Source organism: Esox lucius, chromosome 10 (assembly GCF_011004845.1).
Source record: "Esox lucius isolate fEsoLuc1 chromosome 10, fEsoLuc1.pri, whole genome shotgun sequence".
In the NCBI taxonomy this organism is placed as follows: Eukaryota; Metazoa; Chordata; class Actinopteri; order Esociformes; family Esocidae; genus Esox; species Esox lucius.
The window spans coordinates 8094086-8112887 of record NC_047578.1 but is presented as its reverse complement, the minus strand read 5'-3'; the positions used below and the strand labels follow the sequence as shown (position 1 = coordinate 8112887).

The 18802-nt window shown below is 45.8% G+C and overlaps 1 protein-coding gene across 2 annotated transcripts in view; it reads left to right on the top strand.

Annotated features, from left to right (window-relative positions):
* The window catches only part of thsd7aa (thrombospondin, type I, domain containing 7Aa), a 98583-nt gene that overhangs the window by 76568 nt on the left and 3213 nt on the right, over positions 1–18802 (top strand). For both annotated transcript variants that reach the window (XM_010873411.4, XM_034294743.1), the window contains exons 14-27: positions 540–718; positions 953–958; positions 1075–1208; positions 1314–1467; positions 3154–3295; positions 3541–3656; positions 4098–4215; positions 7361–7506; positions 8545–8719; positions 10312–10485; positions 10580–10675; positions 14564–14646; positions 16983–17196; positions 18607–18694. In XM_010873411.4, coding sequence (XP_010871713.2) covers positions 540–718; positions 953–958; positions 1075–1208; positions 1314–1467; positions 3154–3295; positions 3541–3656; positions 4098–4215; positions 7361–7506; positions 8545–8719; positions 10312–10485; positions 10580–10675; positions 14564–14646; positions 16983–17196; positions 18607–18694 — 1825 coding nt within the window. The remainder of the gene's footprint in view (positions 1–539; positions 719–952; positions 959–1074; positions 1209–1313; positions 1468–3153; positions 3296–3540; positions 3657–4097; positions 4216–7360; positions 7507–8544; positions 8720–10311; positions 10486–10579; positions 10676–14563; positions 14647–16982; positions 17197–18606; positions 18695–18802) is intronic.

The window sequence follows — 18802 nt, the reverse complement described above, 5'->3', positions numbered from 1 at the left end:
CAAGCTCCAATAAACGGTATAATAGTCTTCTCTTATTGGGAACATTTAGCTTTTCATCACTATCAGTAGGAATGGTGGATTCACTCCACATGCTGTTCATTGTGATATTTTGCTAAATGGTTCCGAAAGTATATATACTGCATCAAGAATCTGTGCATTTTGGTAAGGTTTAAAAAATATATATATATATATATTTCACATCAGTAGATTTGACATTTTAGTCATTTAGCAAGACACTGTTATCCAGAGTGACTCACAATTAGTGTATTGATCTTCAGCTAGCTAGGTGTGACGACAAGATATCCCAGTCGTAGCAAGATATCACAATCGTAGCAAGCAGCTTTACCCTCAATAATGTACTTTCCCCTCTCCTAAATCTGTGCTAGTAGTGGTAAAAGAAAAGTGCTTTTGTCGTTGTACGTTGCCCAACTGCTGTTAGTAGCTTGACACCTCAGCCGCCCCCCGCCGTGAGCTGTTGCCAACGCCGCGAGACGACGGCTCTGCACTGACGCCCGCGTGTCTCTCTCCTTGGTTTCCAGGGTACATCGAGGAGGCCTGCATCATCCCCTGTCCGTCCGACTGTAAGCTCAGCGAGTGGTCCAACTGGTCGCGCTGCAGCAAGTCCTGCGGCAGCGGGGTCAAAGTGCGCTCCAAGTGGCTGCGGGAGAAGCCGTACAACGGTGGGAGGCCATGCCCCAAATTAGACCATGTGAACCAGGTAGGTGTGGCTGCCCCCCCCCCCGTCTAGACACAACCCCTTGGCCCCTTTACTTCTAGTCGCGCCATGCGGGAGAGGGGGACGAATTTGGGAACTCCATTTTCCTGCCCAGATATAAATGGGACCTTGTTGCACTTGATTACAATACCTGCGTATTTCAACGCTCACTGTGTGTTTTTCTCCCGGTTCTCTTCTCTCTCTGGGTGCATAAACTGACCCCCCCCACCCCCTCAGGCTCAGGTGAGTGACGTTGCCTTGTACTGTGTTTGAATTCTTCTCATTTTGGTCTCGGAATATGTTAGTAGGACGGATGGTGGCGTGGCCGCGCCTGGCTATCGGTGTTGTTCTGTCACCAGGTATATGAGGTGGTGCCCTGTCTCAGCGACTGTGGTCAGTACGTGTGGGTGGCTGAACCCTGGAGTGTCTGGAAGGTCAGCAACGTGGACCTCAAGGAGAACTGCGGGGAAGGAGTGCAGACCAGAAAAGTCAGGTGCGTTGGGCCGCAGATCCAGCAGTGTCTAATGGTGTGAAGGGACTCAGCGGCCTCTTGTCTTTGTCTGTCAGGTGCCTTAACTTCATCCCGTCTCCCGTTCAGATGCATGCAGAACACGATCGACGGGCCGTCGGACCCGGTTGAGGACTACCTGTGTGACCCGGAGGAGATGCCCCTTGGGGCAAGAAACAGCCAGCTACCCTGTCCTGACGACTGTGTCCTGTCCGACTGGGGCGCCTGGAGCCATTGCTCACGGGTAACAACATGGACTGACCGCTTTTTGTTTGCACTTCAACTCTGGGATTGGTTAGACCCGAATCTGTTTCGACCACAAAGGTGTTCTCATCTATTTCGATGCCGTTGTAATTCTGTGGTCCCTGGGAAAACACACATGGCGCAAGACAGTGTGAAGGGTTAACTATAACCTGAAGTGCACAGAGGTTTTCTGTTTCTCGCCATGATTTTTAACAGTCACATTAATTATCCGGTCCTGTCCAAAAAATTTCCCCACCTGTGTCGGATATTTTCCCACAATGAGAAATCCAATTTGCAGCTGAGCTGTAGCCCGCCACTCTGGCTTTGGGCACCAGTTTAATTTGACTTAATGACCGGCGGTTATTTTGTTTGGCCCCTACTGGGCTGTCAAGCACTCTGCATGATGGCATTTGGTATGCGTGATGCCCCAGTAAGGCTCTATTCCACCTTAGAGGCGGCCATTCAGTCTGCGCTCTTATCTGATGGGCGTGTTATAGCTGTGGTCTAGTCAGAGAAAGGAAAGAAGGGGGGAGAGGCTGGGATGACATTCAGCAGGGAAGATGATCTCATGCAGCTCAAAATAGCGTGCTGTGTCCAAGGTCTGTTTGAAAGCAGGTATTATAGGGAAATAGGGAGGTGACACTCTGTCACCTGTGAGTGTGTGTGCGCTAGTGTGTGTGTGTGTGTGTGTGTGTGTGTGCGTGCGTGCTCACAATGGTGACCGTTTAGTGGATAGAAGGGTCAACCTTGTCCATTTCCCTGTCATTCCCCTTTCCAGGCTCTCTCACTGATTTGTTGGAAAAGTTGATTCCTTTTAATATGGAACATGTCCCGGTAGAAGCCGGGGAATACAGCACTCCAAGTAGAAATTGCCTGACACTGCCACGGGAATAGACCAGTTTATCTAGTAATGTTATCTAGTAATGATTAAACCACCATTACTAGATAAACTGGTCTATGCCCGTGGCAATGTCAGTCCATTTCAATTTGGTGTTATGTATTCCCCGGTTTCTACAGGGACATGTTCTGTATCAAAGGTAATTAACTTCACCAGCCTATCTATGGCACAGCCTGGTAATGGGAATGGTGTGAAATGTGAAATACAATAGATGTTAGCTCTGACATGGCATTGATCGTGAATGAAATATTTTCAGGTTATTGCATTATGGTTGAATAGATTTAGATGTTTATTTTGCTTATTGAAATACGTGTATGATGATGTTTGTATGAATTGAGGTGTAAGAAAAATAGACTGATGCAAACATGTTGATTTGCTGGTCAGAATGTAACCTCACTTTAAACATGTTTTCTATTTGGTTTGCGTTCACTCTGTGAACAGTTTCTGGCTTTTAGGGGGGGGGGGAATAACCTTTGCTTCCGTTTTAGAACATGAACAAGACAACTCTATTGCCAGATTTACTGGATTGGTTGAACTGTGCAGAAAAGAGAACAAAAACAGGATTGTCTTCACGACTACTGAGATCTAGTTTCAGGCTATTCTTTGAAGGCCTGCTGTGTTAGGCTCACTGGAATGAAATGCCAAACTCAAGGTGGATTCCCTGACTCCTCGCTCTTCCTTGGCCTTTGAGGTCCATGCCACAGGCCAGGATATGAGCTCAACTGTGGTTGCAGAAAAGGTTCCATGTTCATTGGAGCAGCGGATCGATTGGACTTCTCTGTTTTTCAGCCGTGCAACAAGAACAGCACTCGGGAGAGGACGGCGTACCCCATTCGCCAGCCCGGAGAGGGCAGGCTGTGCCCCAACACCACTGAGAAAGAGCCCTGCAGCCTCAACAGCAACTGCTATCACTACTCCTATAACATCACAGGTAAGGCAAATGCCAGGCTGGATTACTGCTCCCAGTGGATGGTACCTGAGCCATATGTCAGTCTGGAATTAGGAGGCTCAGGATGGTAAATATAATATTGAATGTGATATTACCTCAGGCATAATTGCCTGTATGACATTTCGATTTTAATTGAGCGCGTTGGAAAATGAAAAATTGTTAGTAGTTTCTTTCATCATTTCTAAATGTTATATATATTTTTTTTATACTTATTTTTGTCTATGCAGATTGGAGCACCTGTCAGCTGAGTGAGAGAGCTGTGTGCGGTAGTGGTATCAAGACACGCATGTTGGACTGTGTACGAAGCGACGCCAAGTCTGTCGACCTCAGATTCTGTGAAGAGGTGTGTTTTGTTATTTTGTTAATGAGATTCATCCTACTTAAGAGTGTAGACATGTTATTGTTTGCGTGTTGTCTTGGAGGCGCTTGAAAACAGCGTAGAACACAAATGTCTGGTTTGCCGCAACCCGGTCTGGCCCCAAAAAAAATCACAAACTAAATTAACTGTGTAAAAGATTACATTTTTGAAAGTGAGACATTTTAGGGGCATTTAAAAAAGTGGACAGGCTTGTCAACATTCTGTAGCACCCTTACTTTAACAGCTGTAAGCCTTGTAAAGACACTTTGGCTTGCCAGGCCGGGTCTGTGGCAGAGTTTGGTTCCCATTATCCGGATGCGAGATTGTGTATTCATGTGTTGCTTGAGAATATTATATTTGCTACCAAGCAATGCTTTGAGAAATACTAAGAAAGCACAACATTAACTCTTTCCATTTCTCTCTCAGCTGCGGCTGGACAGGAAGTGGCAGATGAAGGCTTCGTGTGTGGTGGAGTGCCCCGTCAACTGTCAGCTTTCTGAATGGTCACCTTGGTCGGAGTGCACACACACCTGTGGTCTAGCAGGTATATCGCAATCGCCTCCAGCCACTCTCACCTGGATTTGTAACAAACCCCGAGGCTCTAGCAGTCTAGGGTGGATGGTACAGAGACCCGTGACTTAAAAGTGGTGTAGTGTCCATGAACAGTGGGAACAAACGACACAGACAACCAAAGCTACCGTCAAACATAAAACGTTTATTATAAACACACGGTATAGGGGGTGTTTCCCAACACTGGAATGAACCATTCAGTGATGGGAAATGCTGGGAATGTGTTCAGGGGTGGTCACATTATGTCACAACGGCCAGTCCACATCAAAGTAGCAGCGTAGCACTGGATCCCGAAGTCTGATTGGCTGTAAGCGGGGAAATGGGTGATATGGGCGTGCATTTATTTTGTTTACGTATATGGCCAAAGTACCGTGGCAACGGGCGGCATCCTGGCACTCTGCGTTCCGTCAAGCCTAGGAAGAACCCCAAGCTGTGGTGTACGGACACAATGAGTCATTCCTCAGTGCTCATAGGAACGAGGGTAAGTGGGAGGGATAGTTATGTCCTTCTTTGTAAATCTACGTGGTCCGAGGATTAATTGGCGGCCCATTAAACCTGCGTGGCCTGGGCCTCAGGGACCACTCCACTTGAAGTCATGTGCCCTCCAGAGTTCTGGTCAGAGTCGCAGTAGGCCAAGGAGCAAACATCCCGGCTGATACATGAAAACCACTGGCCCGTAGTCACTAGAGCAAATACAGACAGAGATATGAAACCAATGCAGGCTTAAGCTATTGTGGTACACCTTAATCTGTCCCTAGGCAACAGGAGGATTTTCCACAGGATATAGGGATTATAGTAGCAGCGGGTAAGAGGAGACGAAGAGAGCAGCTTCTCACACTCGTTCCATTTCTACCTGGAGGACATTATTCATTTCCACGTTCTTTCTGAGAATATTAATGGGGACACCTGGCATCACCTGGCATCACCTGGCATCACCTGGCCTCACCAACATGTCATTATTACTCAGTGCAACATAAATATGCACAAACACGCACTCATTTCCCGGGCATATGAGACCTTTGAGCAGAGATAATCTCAGCCTTGTGTCTTCCTCTGCCAAACACCGACACGAGACAGTCGGCATCAGCTTCCCCCTTGCTGACCTACCGTCTGTCCTCCTGAGTGACCGCTGCGCAGAGACCACACACGGCTGTGACAGTTGTCTCACGTTTTCACGGGGCACCAACCCCTGGAATGAGGCGGTCACCCCGGGCAGCTCATCCCGGTTTACCAGGGGACGGCACACGCATCATGGCGGGTTTCGCCAGAACATTGATCAGCAGCTGCACGGCAGTAGTGGGTCGCTGCGGGGCTAAGCCTCGACCCAGGGGAATCTGTCGTGATTCTGTTGAACATTAAGGAGCCCGTGTCTCCAAGGCCCCCGTGCTGTCAGCTGTAGAGAAAACCACACCGCCACGTGGAGATTGCATCAGTTATGTCTATGGCATTTCCCCGAGAGGGAAAGTGACCGAATGTACTCAGGGAACTTTATTTTGTGTTTATGACAACTGAACGTATATTATTAGCGCATGAGTGGGGAGTGAAGCTATAGGAGAGCACTGGCCACGCCTGGTTCCTCTCTAGGTTTCTTCAAAAGTCCTTTCCTTCATGGGAGGTTTTACTGGTCACTATGCTTTTTGCACTGTATCGCTTGCTCTTTTTTTGGGGGGGGGGTTCAGGCTGGTCATCTGAAAAGCACATTGTGAGAACCTCTGAAAACTGGAGTAACAAATAAAATAGAATATGATTAACGAGTTAAGAATTGGAGCGTTTGAGAATGCGTGACCCAACTTACCCGAGGTACCGGGTGAGAGTGAATGGCCTATAAGCCCCACCTGGATAGTTGGTTCTAGGCTGAGGTTGTGGGTAGATGGAGTGTGGGCCGGCATCTCACATTGCAGGGACATTCATTTCTCAGATGATGCTGATAAAGCCCCACTAATCTCACTGTTTCTCTGCCTTACGATCATTGAATGGATGCCTGAAATAGTTCACTGGAACCCAACCAAAACATCAGAAATACCTTGGGGGTGAGAGATGCTAGTTGGGAGATTTTGTGATCTCTACATTGTACACCAGAAAAATGAGTCTGTGTGTACTTCCCATTGTGTTGAAGTATGATGTTTATATAGACACCAAAACCCTGTATGTATGTTCATATCATTGTCACCAGTCTACTGCAATAACAGTTGAACACTTTTAGAAGCCATTTTAATAAAACATATAAATATCCACTTGGTTAATTTCTGTGTGCTAGTGACCATCTACATATTGTCTTCCTACCTGAAGAAAACACTAAGCTAAAAAAAGCCATATTGTAATCTGAATTTATGGCACAATGTGTGACAATGAAATTCTATGATAATTTCCAGGACCTTCTGTGCAGGGGTTTTTAAAGTGGTGTACATTACTGAACATTAATGTATTAAATACTTTTGAGATAGTGCAGGAAAATGAAACGGCATGTATTTCCCATGAGAGACCAGCTAAATTACAGAGTTTATCTTGTCTATTCCCTGGGGCCTTCGCTTAACAAGCAGAGGGCATTTTGGGTAAGAGGATATCTCATTCCTACTCACCCCTTTCCTCTGACACCCCCCTGATTTAACACAGTGTCTTCAATAAATGTTTTAAATATCAGAATATGAATATTCAGAATGGCTAAAGGCATCAGAATTATAATCTAAAATTTCATTCCAAGATGAAGTCATTTGGAGGCTAGCGGAAGTCGCGTGTAAAGAAAGGAGACAGAGGGGATTGAGTGAAATGTGGTGATGTAATTTAATAGTGTTCTTTTACCGCAAAGCTCCTCAAATAGCCTCAGATGATTGGAATGGAAATGGTTATGAGTCATACATGAGAGTGTCTCTGATTCTGTTAGCCCAAGACCCAAGTCTCTATGTAAATAATAAAAAAGACACTCTCGCCTTCAATGATGTTACAAATCTTTCTTCAAACATAGCTAGTTGGGTATTGCACCCTTATAACATGTTTCATTAAAATGCACTGGATAAAGCCAGTAAAGTTTGTTGTCCTTGGAACAGTCCCCTGGGGAGAAGGAAGTGAAGTCATTAAAATGATAATTGTGGTATGAAAATCAACTCTTCTGTTGTCTCCAGGGAAGCTGTGGCGGAGCAGAACAGTTCTCCAGGTACCCCAGGGGGACGGGAGGCCCTGCTCCCCTCAGATGGAGCAGTGGAAGCCCTGTCCTGTCAAACCCTGCTACCGGTGGAGGTACAGCCCCTGGTCAGAATGCACATCAGAGGTGAGATAATGTGCCATCTCTCTCTCTTTCTCTCTCCCTGACACTGTCTGTCTTGTGCAAGACCAAGGAGGGATCAAGCACAACCACCAAGCTTTTCTATTGTAATGAACATACAGCTCCGGAAAGAATAAAGAGACCACCATTTTTTTCTTTCCTTTCCAAAACAGTCGAAAAGGAAGGTTTTGAGTGAGGATCAGAAGGGTTAAAATTAAGAGACCACTGCAAATCGAACGCTTCTGTTCCTCACTCAAAACTTTAGAAAGAAAAAGGTGCAGTGGTCTCTTAATTTTTTCCGGAGCTGTATACAGTGGGGAGATATCCCATATACATCACATACAAAGGGGAGAACAAGTATTTGATACACTGCCGATTTTGCAGGTTTTCCCACTTACAAACCATGTAGAAGTCTGTCATTTTGTAAAGTAATTCATTTGCATTTTATTGCACGACATAAGTATTTGATACATCAGAAAAGCAAAACTTAATATTTGGTACATAAAACTTTGTTTGCAATTACAGAGATCATACGTTTCCTGTATGATCTCTGTTTCTGGTATATTGCCAATATTACCACAGCTAGGGGTTGTGTCTATCTCTTAGAGCTTGTTCACATTACGAGAGAATAAAATAGAGAGACGTATATGGTTTGCATAATAATGTTAGCAGTGTTTTTTCACTCCTGGCTGTTTTCCTTCAGCGGCAGACTCTAGCCCATCAGTCACCCACGGCACTGTCTTCAACTGGATGCTATTTCTGACAAACCAAATGATCAGTGGGAGACATAAACTCTGAGCTATAACTTGGGTATGTCATCCACACAGCAGCTGATCTCTGTGTGGATGCATAGCTACATCTGGACGAGGTGCTTCATTTTAAAATCGTGTCTGAGACTTGAGGACTTGGTTTAGCATTTCTGGAATTTAGATCCTGTGGCTTAAAATGAGTTGCAACAGTCACTACGAAAAGCCGTGGTCTGAGGTGTTAAAGGTGTGGACATATTTCATTCTTGTTGGTTTTGTCTCTGTGTCGTTCCTCCAGGGTGCTCGATGCGGAGAGGGGTTGCGTTTCCGTAATGTGTCCTGCTTTGTGTCGGACGGTTCCGGCCGGGGAGAAGGCTGCCTGGTGGATGATGAGCTGTGTGGTGACCTGGAGCCCTCTGTAGACGGAGATAAGCCGATCACACTGGAGGAGGCCTGCACCGTGCCCTGTCCTGGTGAGAGACATACCTGGGCCCGCAGTGACTGGGGAAATCCTGCGTCGTTTAAGAATCAAGTTGAAGGACTTGAATCCAAAAAAAACGCTGAATCTAAAAGCAGCTTTGTGTTGGAGGGCTGGATACTCAAGTGTGCTTGGTGCTAGAGGACAGTGTGGCGTTCTCTCCTCATAGTGACGAGAGAACCTGACATTGTAGAGAAATAAAATCAGAAAGTGACCTTGTTAATATTTCATAATGGCTGTCGTGCGATTGCATCACTTCATCTTCAGTGAATTGAAAGTCTACAAATTGGTGATTTTCTTCTAAATAAGAAAAATGTCGTCATCTGAAAAAATGTTTTAAATCCCGTTATTAACATAACATCGATTTTACCTTTAACAGTTGCCAGGTGAAACACCCAGGTTTTTACTCTGGAGAAAGCTTTTGGTTTTTCACAGTTTGCATTCTTGGAACTATTTCCTATTTCTTCGGTGCCTGTGATTGACAGATTTAACTTCCCATGCTGACATGTCCTGTAGAACAGAAGCACAGGGCTGTGTCGTGTGTGTGTGTGTGCGTGTGCGTGTATGGATGGGTGGGTGTGGGTGTGTGTGAGCGAGCAGTGTCTGGGTGAGTGCGGGTGCAGTGTTCATGTGCAACTCTTTCTGTGGCCCAGGTCCTTTCCGTTCATTGGCCTCACACACTTCCATCCAACCTTAACCCCCTCAGCCCTAACACACATCTATCTAACCCTCAGCACTAACACATGGCCTCACACACATCCATCCAACACTCAGCCCTAACACATGGCCTCACACACATCCATCTAACACTCAGCCCTAACACATGGCCTCACACACATCCATCTAACACTCAGCCCTAACACATGGCCTCACACACATCCATCTAACACTCAGCACTAACACATGGCCTCACACACATCCATCTAACACTCAGCCCTAACACATGGCCTCACACACAGCCATCCAACCCTAACACTCAGCCCTAACACATGGCCTCACACACAGCCATCCAACCCTAACACTCAGCCCTAACACATGGCCTCACACACATCCATCCAACCCTAACACTCATCCCTGTTTGGTTACAGCCCTAATCTCCAGTGGTTTACCTCAGACAGACAAGACAGCCAGGTGCATGTGCACTGATTATCACAAAGCGGATAAGGGCTCTTTGGGCCTGATGGATTTCATATTAATTAAAATGTTGATGCGCTCACGTCCTCTCTGCCAGTACAGTGGGACGAATGAGTGAATTGGGCTGACCTATTTGAATGGCTATTGGCTGTTTTTTCGAGAACACACTGATCCAAGCTCAGGGTCATGAAGAATGGGATCCTGCTCTGTTGGGGAAATATTTAAAACTAAGTTTAATTAGTTTCCATCTGATTACATTTTCCAGGAATAGGATTTTTTTTTTAAATACAATTCTCTGAATTAGTCTGAAAAGACAATCAGTGTGGATTCACCGTCACAGCTGTTTAGTGCTTGCCATTTCCCCTGGTCAGGTCACAGATGGAAAGTTCCTTGTGGTACGGTGTAGTTTTCCCATGTGTGTAAACGCGTGCTGATTGTTCTGTTTCTGAACAGGTGACTGCTACCTGACGGAATGGACCGCCTGGAGCCTGTGCCAGCTGAGCTGTGTCAGCGGTGACGACCTGGGCTTTGGTTCGGTGCAGGTCCGGTCCAGAGCCGTGCTGGCCCAGGAGCCGGAGAACCTGCTGCAGTGTCCGGAACAGGACTGGGAGGCACGTCCTTGTACCGGTCAGTCAATAACCCTGGACATACATCCGGCCATTTGTCTCTGTGATCTGTGTAGCGAAGTGCTGAGCCCCACTGTGTCCTTGCTTCACCACAGAGGGGCAGTGCTACAGCTACAGATGGATGACCGGGCCATGGAGAAGCTCCTCTAGACCGGTCTGGTGTCAGAGGTCTGATGGATTAAATGTCACAGGTAAGTGTGTGTGTTAATGTACTGCAACACACGGCTGAACAGTTTTTTTTAATTTCTTAGTCCATATTTGTTGTAAACAAACAAACATGAAAAACAAATAGAGCGGAATGGGTGGTAACATGAACGAACCAACTGCCAGTTTTGGAATCTTTGCTGGTCTTGTATAAGTCTCTTTTGGTTCTTTAAATCATAGCTTAGCTCAAAATAGATTCCTCCTAAAACAAAACCATACAGTTCTTTTAAAGGTTATACAAGGATTATATCCCGTGTAGTACAGGCTTAACTTGAACTGAAACAAACTACAGCAACCCCCCCCCCACCCCCCCCCAACAAAATGGGTGACTCTGAATTAATCAGAAGGTTACATGACCAGTGGGTAGGAGCTTGTGTTCTACAACAGTCCACATGGACAGGTGCATTATGGGGTTACACAGGGCCCTGTGGTCGCCAGGCAACCCCACCGTTCCCTCTGAACTAGCTGTGGGGGGTCACTCATTTAAACCATAACTTTCTTTACCTAGTCGATGTACTGTACAATAGTTGCTCTATATGAATGAAATGCCTTCCCTGGGCTTATTGTGGTCACCAGTTATAACAGAAGATTTCAGTCTTTTCCTCTCGATTTAGTACCACAACTGCTGTTATCACAACTGTGACCGTGTGAATGTTTGAGATTAGGTCACAAGATCCAATTAATAGGAAAATGCAGTTCTGCTGAAGTCAGCAACACATTTCCAGCTCTGTTGGGGTGGGCGTCCTCTCTGTCTGATGAGGATGGGGAGGACTGCGTTATTTGAAACCCTGTCTCTGGCCTGTCGCAGCGAATGGCGTTTGTTCGTTCGAGGAAGAGGGAGATTGCTTCCAGAGTACTTCCTGACTGCCTGTCACTGTGGAACAGAGGCGACATTTGGGTCTGCGTGTGTGTGTGTGTGTGTGTGTCTATGTGTGTAGAAGATGAGGAGGATTTCCTTGTGGATGTCACATTTTAATTCGCTGTCCTCTGAGCTAGGAGATACCGTGAAGGCTTACAGTGAATATGTCACTTGTCATAAACGATGCGTAGTCATGTGTTATTTAGCCATTAATCATCTGTGGAAGAAGTGGATATCACATTTCTGTAAACTGGGTATGATGCTTGGCGGGTTGGCATATGGTATGAAAATGAAAGTCAAACATTATTTAATATACATTGTATAATATCCATTATTTAGCAGGTCAATTCACATTTAGTTGTTAGGTACATTAAACGAATCATGAAATAACCAGAAGCTTCGCTTCACCGAAGAATTCTCAGCAAAACAGATTCTGTAGAATTATGCAAAGGTTGCACATTTGACCAAGCACTCACTATTTCCACCCGAAACAATCAGATTATAGCGTTATAATTGCACAAAATGTATCCATTGCCACATATGAAGTGGGCGTGCAATTTCACCCAGTCTCTGCACATTAGTCACATAATATAGTACAATCAAGCCGCACGCAAACAAACGTTTTCCCTTGTCAGCACATTTTATGACATACTGGCCAAAATCTTTGCATATTGGCTTCCAAAGTATCATGATTGAAGTGTTCCAGCCTGCAGATTTCCCAGAATTCTTAGTGGAGTCCTGGAGCAAAAGACACATAGGCGATGCTGTGCTGTAGAACCTGAGCCAAGGCATTCCACAGCTACCCGCTCCAGATGGTTCGCATATTAGATCAGACAGTTTGATTGTCATATACGCCGTGGCTCCTTGATGTAAATGCTTCCTTTCACACGGCGTCGCTTCCGCTCATGATTATTCATGGGGGGGGGTGGGGTTTACCACTATCCCGATGCATCACCATCAGGAATATTCATCCGATAGAATTCTAGTTTTCCCGCCGACGGTGTTGTTTTCGTGGATAACTTCAGGGATGCTGTCCGGGATTACCCTTTTGGGTGTAGCTACACATGAAACTGTACATCATCTACTGTGGAGTGAGATGCTACTGTGAAGGAATCTACTTATGTGGTTGAAGTGGACCAGTGCCACCTAGCACCCCATTCTCTAGGTAAATAATCGTTAAGAAATCCTGTTTAAGATCCTGTCAAATCAAAGAGAGTCCTGGAACTGTTGGCATTCCACTCCAGGCACTAATCTCCTGTAACTAATCTCGATATGGAAGCAACAGCCTTGTGGCGGACCGAAAAAGAGGCCACATTACCATATTAGAAAATCGAGGCCGTTATACTATATTACGTATGTTGTGATTAAGCCGTCATTGGCTCCTGAGGTAACCTTGGTTTGAACATGGTCACCTAGGTGCTGTTTGTCCTCCTGCTGACTTCTAGTCCTTTCACCTTATCACAGAAACCAAATACTAAGGAAGAAGTGTTGTACTGTAGGAGTGAATGAGCTGTGAGTCGGTAAAGGTTATGTGCTCTATGGGGTTTAGGGGGCCATCTTGGATCATGTTGTCCTAAAATTCTAAAGCCAGAATTTGTTTTGGCTCTGCTTTTTCTTCTGGAGCTTCTGGCTCTGTAAAGCTTGAGCACATGTCTGAGAAGCCTGATACCAAACCACCGTCTTCAAGAAGATCAGGCCTAATGGACACATCTGGCACCTATCGGTGGCCAGTCTGTGTAATTACACTGTTGATGCTGAACATTATAAAAACATGCCTTTTACAGATGAATATTATGCTCCGCCAAATGGTATTTTATTCTATCCAATACGTGTAGGGTGGCAAGTTGGCTTAGTGGTGAGGGCATCTGCCTCCGGTCTGAAAGGTCCCTGGTTCCAACCCCTAAGGTGAAAGCAACACGGTTAACCCTAATTTCCCCACCTCACCTGTAACATCCCCCTGGTTGAGGCTGTAAATAAGAATTGCTAAATCGAATTGCCTGGTTGAATTATGATAATGAAAATGTGGCATATGACTGCTGAATGAATTACTGAACTGTGTTTCCCTCTCTGGATTTGGGTTGGATTATTTACAGCTCGCTGTCACAGGGCTCTAATTGGTTAATTATTCCAATATCAGAGTGCTCCGAGGGGGCACATCCGTTGTTATATCTCACCTGCTGTGGCGGAAGTGAAGGAGGGGGCGATAGACAAACACAAAGAAACTTATGCCGATAAGCTAGAGGAGAAAGGCAGGAATAATCTGAGAGACAGAGGGAGAGCGAGATAGAGAGAATCTACTGTGTGTCGCCTATGGAACAACAGAAACAAGGATGTCAAGACCGACGCAAGTGAAAGCTGCCTAACAGTCTGGTTCATGGGACTGCTGCTCTGCTCCCGTATTTCCGCTGTGTGGGTGTGGCTGAGTTATGTGTGGGTGTGGCTTAGTTAGGTGTGGGTGTGGCTGAGTTCTGTGTGTGTGTGGCTGAGTTGCTCGTTTTAGAGGCGGGCTGCTCATCTGACCCGTGCGTGGGTAGTGTATGGGTTTCCATTGCATCATTGTTGCTTCATTGTTGCTTCACTGTTGCTTCGTTGTTGCTGGACTGGAGATGCACATAACCACCATCCTGTTTACATCCTGTTAAGATGTACATTCATTTCATTTGTGGATTCAAATAGTTTATCTTAGGTGTGTGTGTGTGTGTGTGTGTGTCTGTGTGTGTGTGTGTGTGTGTGCGTGTGCATCGCCTCCTCTGTTTTAGAGTTGTCAATTTTGGTATAATGAACTTGCTGACCCGGTTGGAGTCACCAGGAGCAATCAGCCAATTGCCCTACAGGTCATCAGGACAGATCAGACAATGACTTTTGAAGACCCACCCTTTAGGAAAACTAATGAAATGCCTTCAATGGCATTGTTCATGCTAGTAAAGATTCTCTCCTAACAATGTCTTCTAAGCATGTCTGCAGCTGCCTCAAACCGTACCCTACTGACACTTGCCCTCTGACCTTTACCGCGCAGGTGGCTGCCCAATGACTGCCCAGCCTGTGGCAGACAGATCATGTGACCCAGCCTGCAACAAACCACGCTCCTACTGCACAGAGGTGAGTCTGAGAGGGAGAAAATAAACAGGCTGTGGGGGGATGACAGCAGTCTATCTGGGTTAGTTTAGAAAACAGATTGGGGGGAAACAAAACTGAAGAGGAAAGAAAACCAAGCTGAAATTGTCTGTGTCGAAGGGTGTTCTGGTTGTTATTATGGTCTGTCTCTGAGGGTGTTCAGGTTGTTATTATGGTCTGTCTCTGAGGGTGTTCAGTCTGTTATTATGGTCTATCTCTGAGGATGTTCAGGTTGTTATTATGGTCTGTCTCTGAGGGTGTTCAGTCTGTTATTATGGTCTGTCTCTGAGGGTGTTCAGTCTGTTATTATGGTCTGTCTTTGAGGGTGTTCAGGTTGTTATTATGGTCTGTCTCTGAGGGTGTTCAGTCTGTTATTATGGTCTGTCTCTAAGGGTGTTCAGGTTGTTATTATGGTCTGTCTCTAAGGGTGTTCAGGCTGTTATTATGTTCCTTTCATTACATTTTAGATGAATGCAGCTGTACTTAACTCTTTATGCTTCAGGGACAGTTGCACTGCTGCCACAGCCAGACCCTACTACATTTACATTATATTACAACCCAAGTCCATTTTACCCTCTCTCTCAACTCAGTACGAGCAACATATAATTTGAATAACAATTAATTGAATTCAATAAAATATAGTGCAATATATTCCAACCCAGTGATATTGAAAAGGTGTGCTTGATTCTCAGACCTATGTGAGGTAGAAACATCCAGTAATACTCGGCATAGTCTTTGCCATGGTGTTTATCCATCCTCAGGCTGAGCGCTTCCAGCTTTTCTCTGGTAACGTCAACAGAGTCAGTTTCCTGGAAACATCTGGGGGCCTGTAAAATGGGCACACTGGCTGTCAGTGTGTGAGTGTGTTTGTTGTGTATGTGTGTGTGTCCTTGCATATCTGTCTGCAGGGGGTAATTGAAACTATCCAAACACACACACAGTAACTATTACTAACAGGCCCGATCTGGGTAGTGTGTGTGTTGTTAGCCTCCTTCCAGGGCCTCTGGTGGAGACACTACTAGTATGTACTTGTCTATAGGGGTCTGTGTAGAAGTCTAGACTGTGTCGCTCCTGTGCCCATGTGTTTCTTTGCAAGCATGATTTTACAGCAGCGTGTTTAAACAGTGTGTTTTTATGCCCGTGTGTTTTCATACCAGTGTGTTTTTATGCCAGTGTGTTTTTATGCCAGTGTGTTTTTATGCCAGTGTGTTTTTATGCCAGTATGTTGTTATACCAGTGTGTTTTTATACAAGTGTGTTTTGTACCAGTGTGTTTTAAACCAGTGTGTTTTTATTCCATTGTGTTTTATACCAGTGTTTTTATGCCAGTGTGTTTTTATGCCAGTGTGTTTTTATGCCAGTGTGTTTTTATGCCAGTATGTTGTTATACCAGTGTGTTTTTATACAAGTGTGTTTTGTACCAGTGTGTTTTAAACCAGTGTGTTTTTATTCCATTGTGTTTTATACCAGTGTTTTTATGCCAGTGTGTTTTTATACCAGTATGTTTTTATACCAGTGTGTTTTATACTAGGTTTTTTTTATCATGGTGTGATTGTCGTTTTCCCTGTTCACGAGGATCCCGTTTTTCACTGTCTACTGAATGCTTGTGGGTATTGTGTGTTTTGGTGCGTTTTGTGAATGCACATGCAGGTGCGTGTGTGTGTGCGTGTGTGCGTGCGTGTGTGTGTGTGTGTGTGTGTGTGTGTGTGTGTGTGTGCGTGTGTGTGTGAGGTGTGTGTGTGTGTGTGTGTGTGTGAGGTGTGTGTGCCAGCCTCTGTGTGGCGTGTGGCCTCATGCTGAGCGGATGAACCAGGCTGCATAACAAACAGGTGATCTGGCTGCTGTGTCTTCATCCTGCCAGCCTGCCCCTCGCTTTGTCTGCCACTTTGGTTATGCTAATCAGCTCTCCCGCTTCCCGCTCTGTTCTCTCATCCGACAGCCTTTTGTGTATGTGCTCGCGTGTGTGTGTGTTTCCGTTTCTATGCATCCGCGTGTGTGTGTTCAGACGTACAGACACTGTTTGCATTATGGGTATTTCATCTCAGGATGATGATCCAGGGAATAGGGGAACCCCTGCTGAACGGAGGCAGATGAGTGAACCGAGGGAGGGGGTTGAGAGAAGAGGAGGGGGGGGGACGACGACAGGAAAAGCATTTTGGCCCAACAGACCCCACCCTTTACAGGTGTTTCAGTCTGTTCTCCGCCTAACTCACAGCCGGAGCATCACAAAGGGCTTGAAACGTGGCAGTTCATTTTAGCCAGTTCATGGTCGCGCCAAGGTCAAACCTCTAACGGGGTGCCTGATGTGTCCCCCCCTCTCAGGCAGGGGTGTGTGGCTGTGAGGAGGGCTACACCGAGGTGATGACGTCGGACGGCCTGCTGGACCAGTGCACGGTGATCCCCGTGTTGGAGATCCCCACAGCCGGGGACAACCGAGCTGACGTGAAGACCATCAGGGCGGTCAGTCCCACGCAGTCCTCCAACAGTCTGCCGGGCCACGTCGGGCGTACCTGGTTCTTACAGCCTTTGGGACCAGGTAGGCCAGCAACTCAGATTGGCTTTGTGATTACTGGGTCTGGTGGTAGTTCAAATGGTATTGTTGAATCCCGTCATCGTAGTAGAGGCCTGTTTGCCTTGAAATGTGTGACTGTAAGTCGCTCTGGATATGAGCATTTGCTAAATGACTAATATGTAAATTGACAATTTTGAACATAGAACATTTGCAGCTGTACTACTACGTGACGACTTCTGTGTGAGTCGCGTCATTTATGAACAAAACATATTGTAAATGTTTCATTAATATCCTTAAACCTCCTTTGGACATTAAAGTACTGTCTTAGGGCCAAACATGACCAGAGACGGCACATCACCAAACTCAGAAACTACTTCAAAACACTAGTCACAGTTTAAGAACTCACAGTGGTCAATTGAGACATGATACATCGCAAGCTAAAGTCGTGCAAAGCAAGGATAGCTTGAAGAGCTGTTTATTTTTCTCATCAGCACAAACATTGCTGAGACGTGACAGAAGCACCAATATAACTTCGTAATAGATTCCAAAGGAGAATAACTTTTAACTTACTCAGTTTACATAACCATAACTTCCTTGGTATTAACGGGTAGACAGACCTATTATAACTTATCTAACATATTCCTACCCCATCTGTCTTCAGTGAGCTGCTCCACGTAGCCAACCACAAAATGTACAGACTTATAATGATTGCTATATTTGTTCTAATTGTATATCCTATCAGCATAGAGCAAGGGAATTTTACAGATGTGGTGTGTCATTGTTGAGAAAAGTGAATTGTGTACGAGTAAATCCAGAGAAAATCCTTTGTTTTTACGTCACTGACGATTGCAGACATTTTCTAGTGTAGCACCACAGGAACCAGGTTGAAGGAGGTGTGACGGTACGCTCTCGAACTCTGGTCTAGTTTCGGCGTTACAGTGTGGGTGTTCGGTCTGGGGCCCACCCTCTTACCCCTGATGATAATCTGATCAAATTGTGACGTTATGATTGTAAACCAAGCGAACAGGTTGACCTCCCGGGTAGGTTTTCAAACAGCTCTTACATAAAAAGGCCGTTATCATAATTGTCCCCTTACCAGTGTTATTTTGAAATCATAGTGTTAAAATATATATTCTTTAAAACTAACTGTCCACAGTCCACTAATGTAATTGACGACAGCAGAAAACCATGGTGTTCTGCTGCCATCTACTGTACATGAATGAAGTTGCACTGATGCCGTTCACTAGCGGTCACTGAAGTGTCTAACGACCGGAGGCCCACATTGAATGTAACACGTTTTAGCGCGGGTGTAGAGTCCCGTGATACCACCGTAGAGTCCTGGGACAGAGCGATGTCCACCCGGGGCTTTGGTCCACCCGGGGCTTTGGTCACGGGTCTGTGGGCTAATTGTGTGTTCTGCATCCTTCTCCACAGACGGTAAACTGAAGACGTGGGTCTACGGCGTAGCACCGGGAGCTTTTGTCTTGCTCGTATTCGTCGTCTCCATGACCTACCTAGCCTGGTGAGTGCGCACGTCCGACTCTCTGTAAGGTGTCAGTCGCCCGTGTGCCACGCGCCTGGTCACTTAGGTAGCACGGCACATCCTTTTCACGTCAACCCCTGTTCCTTT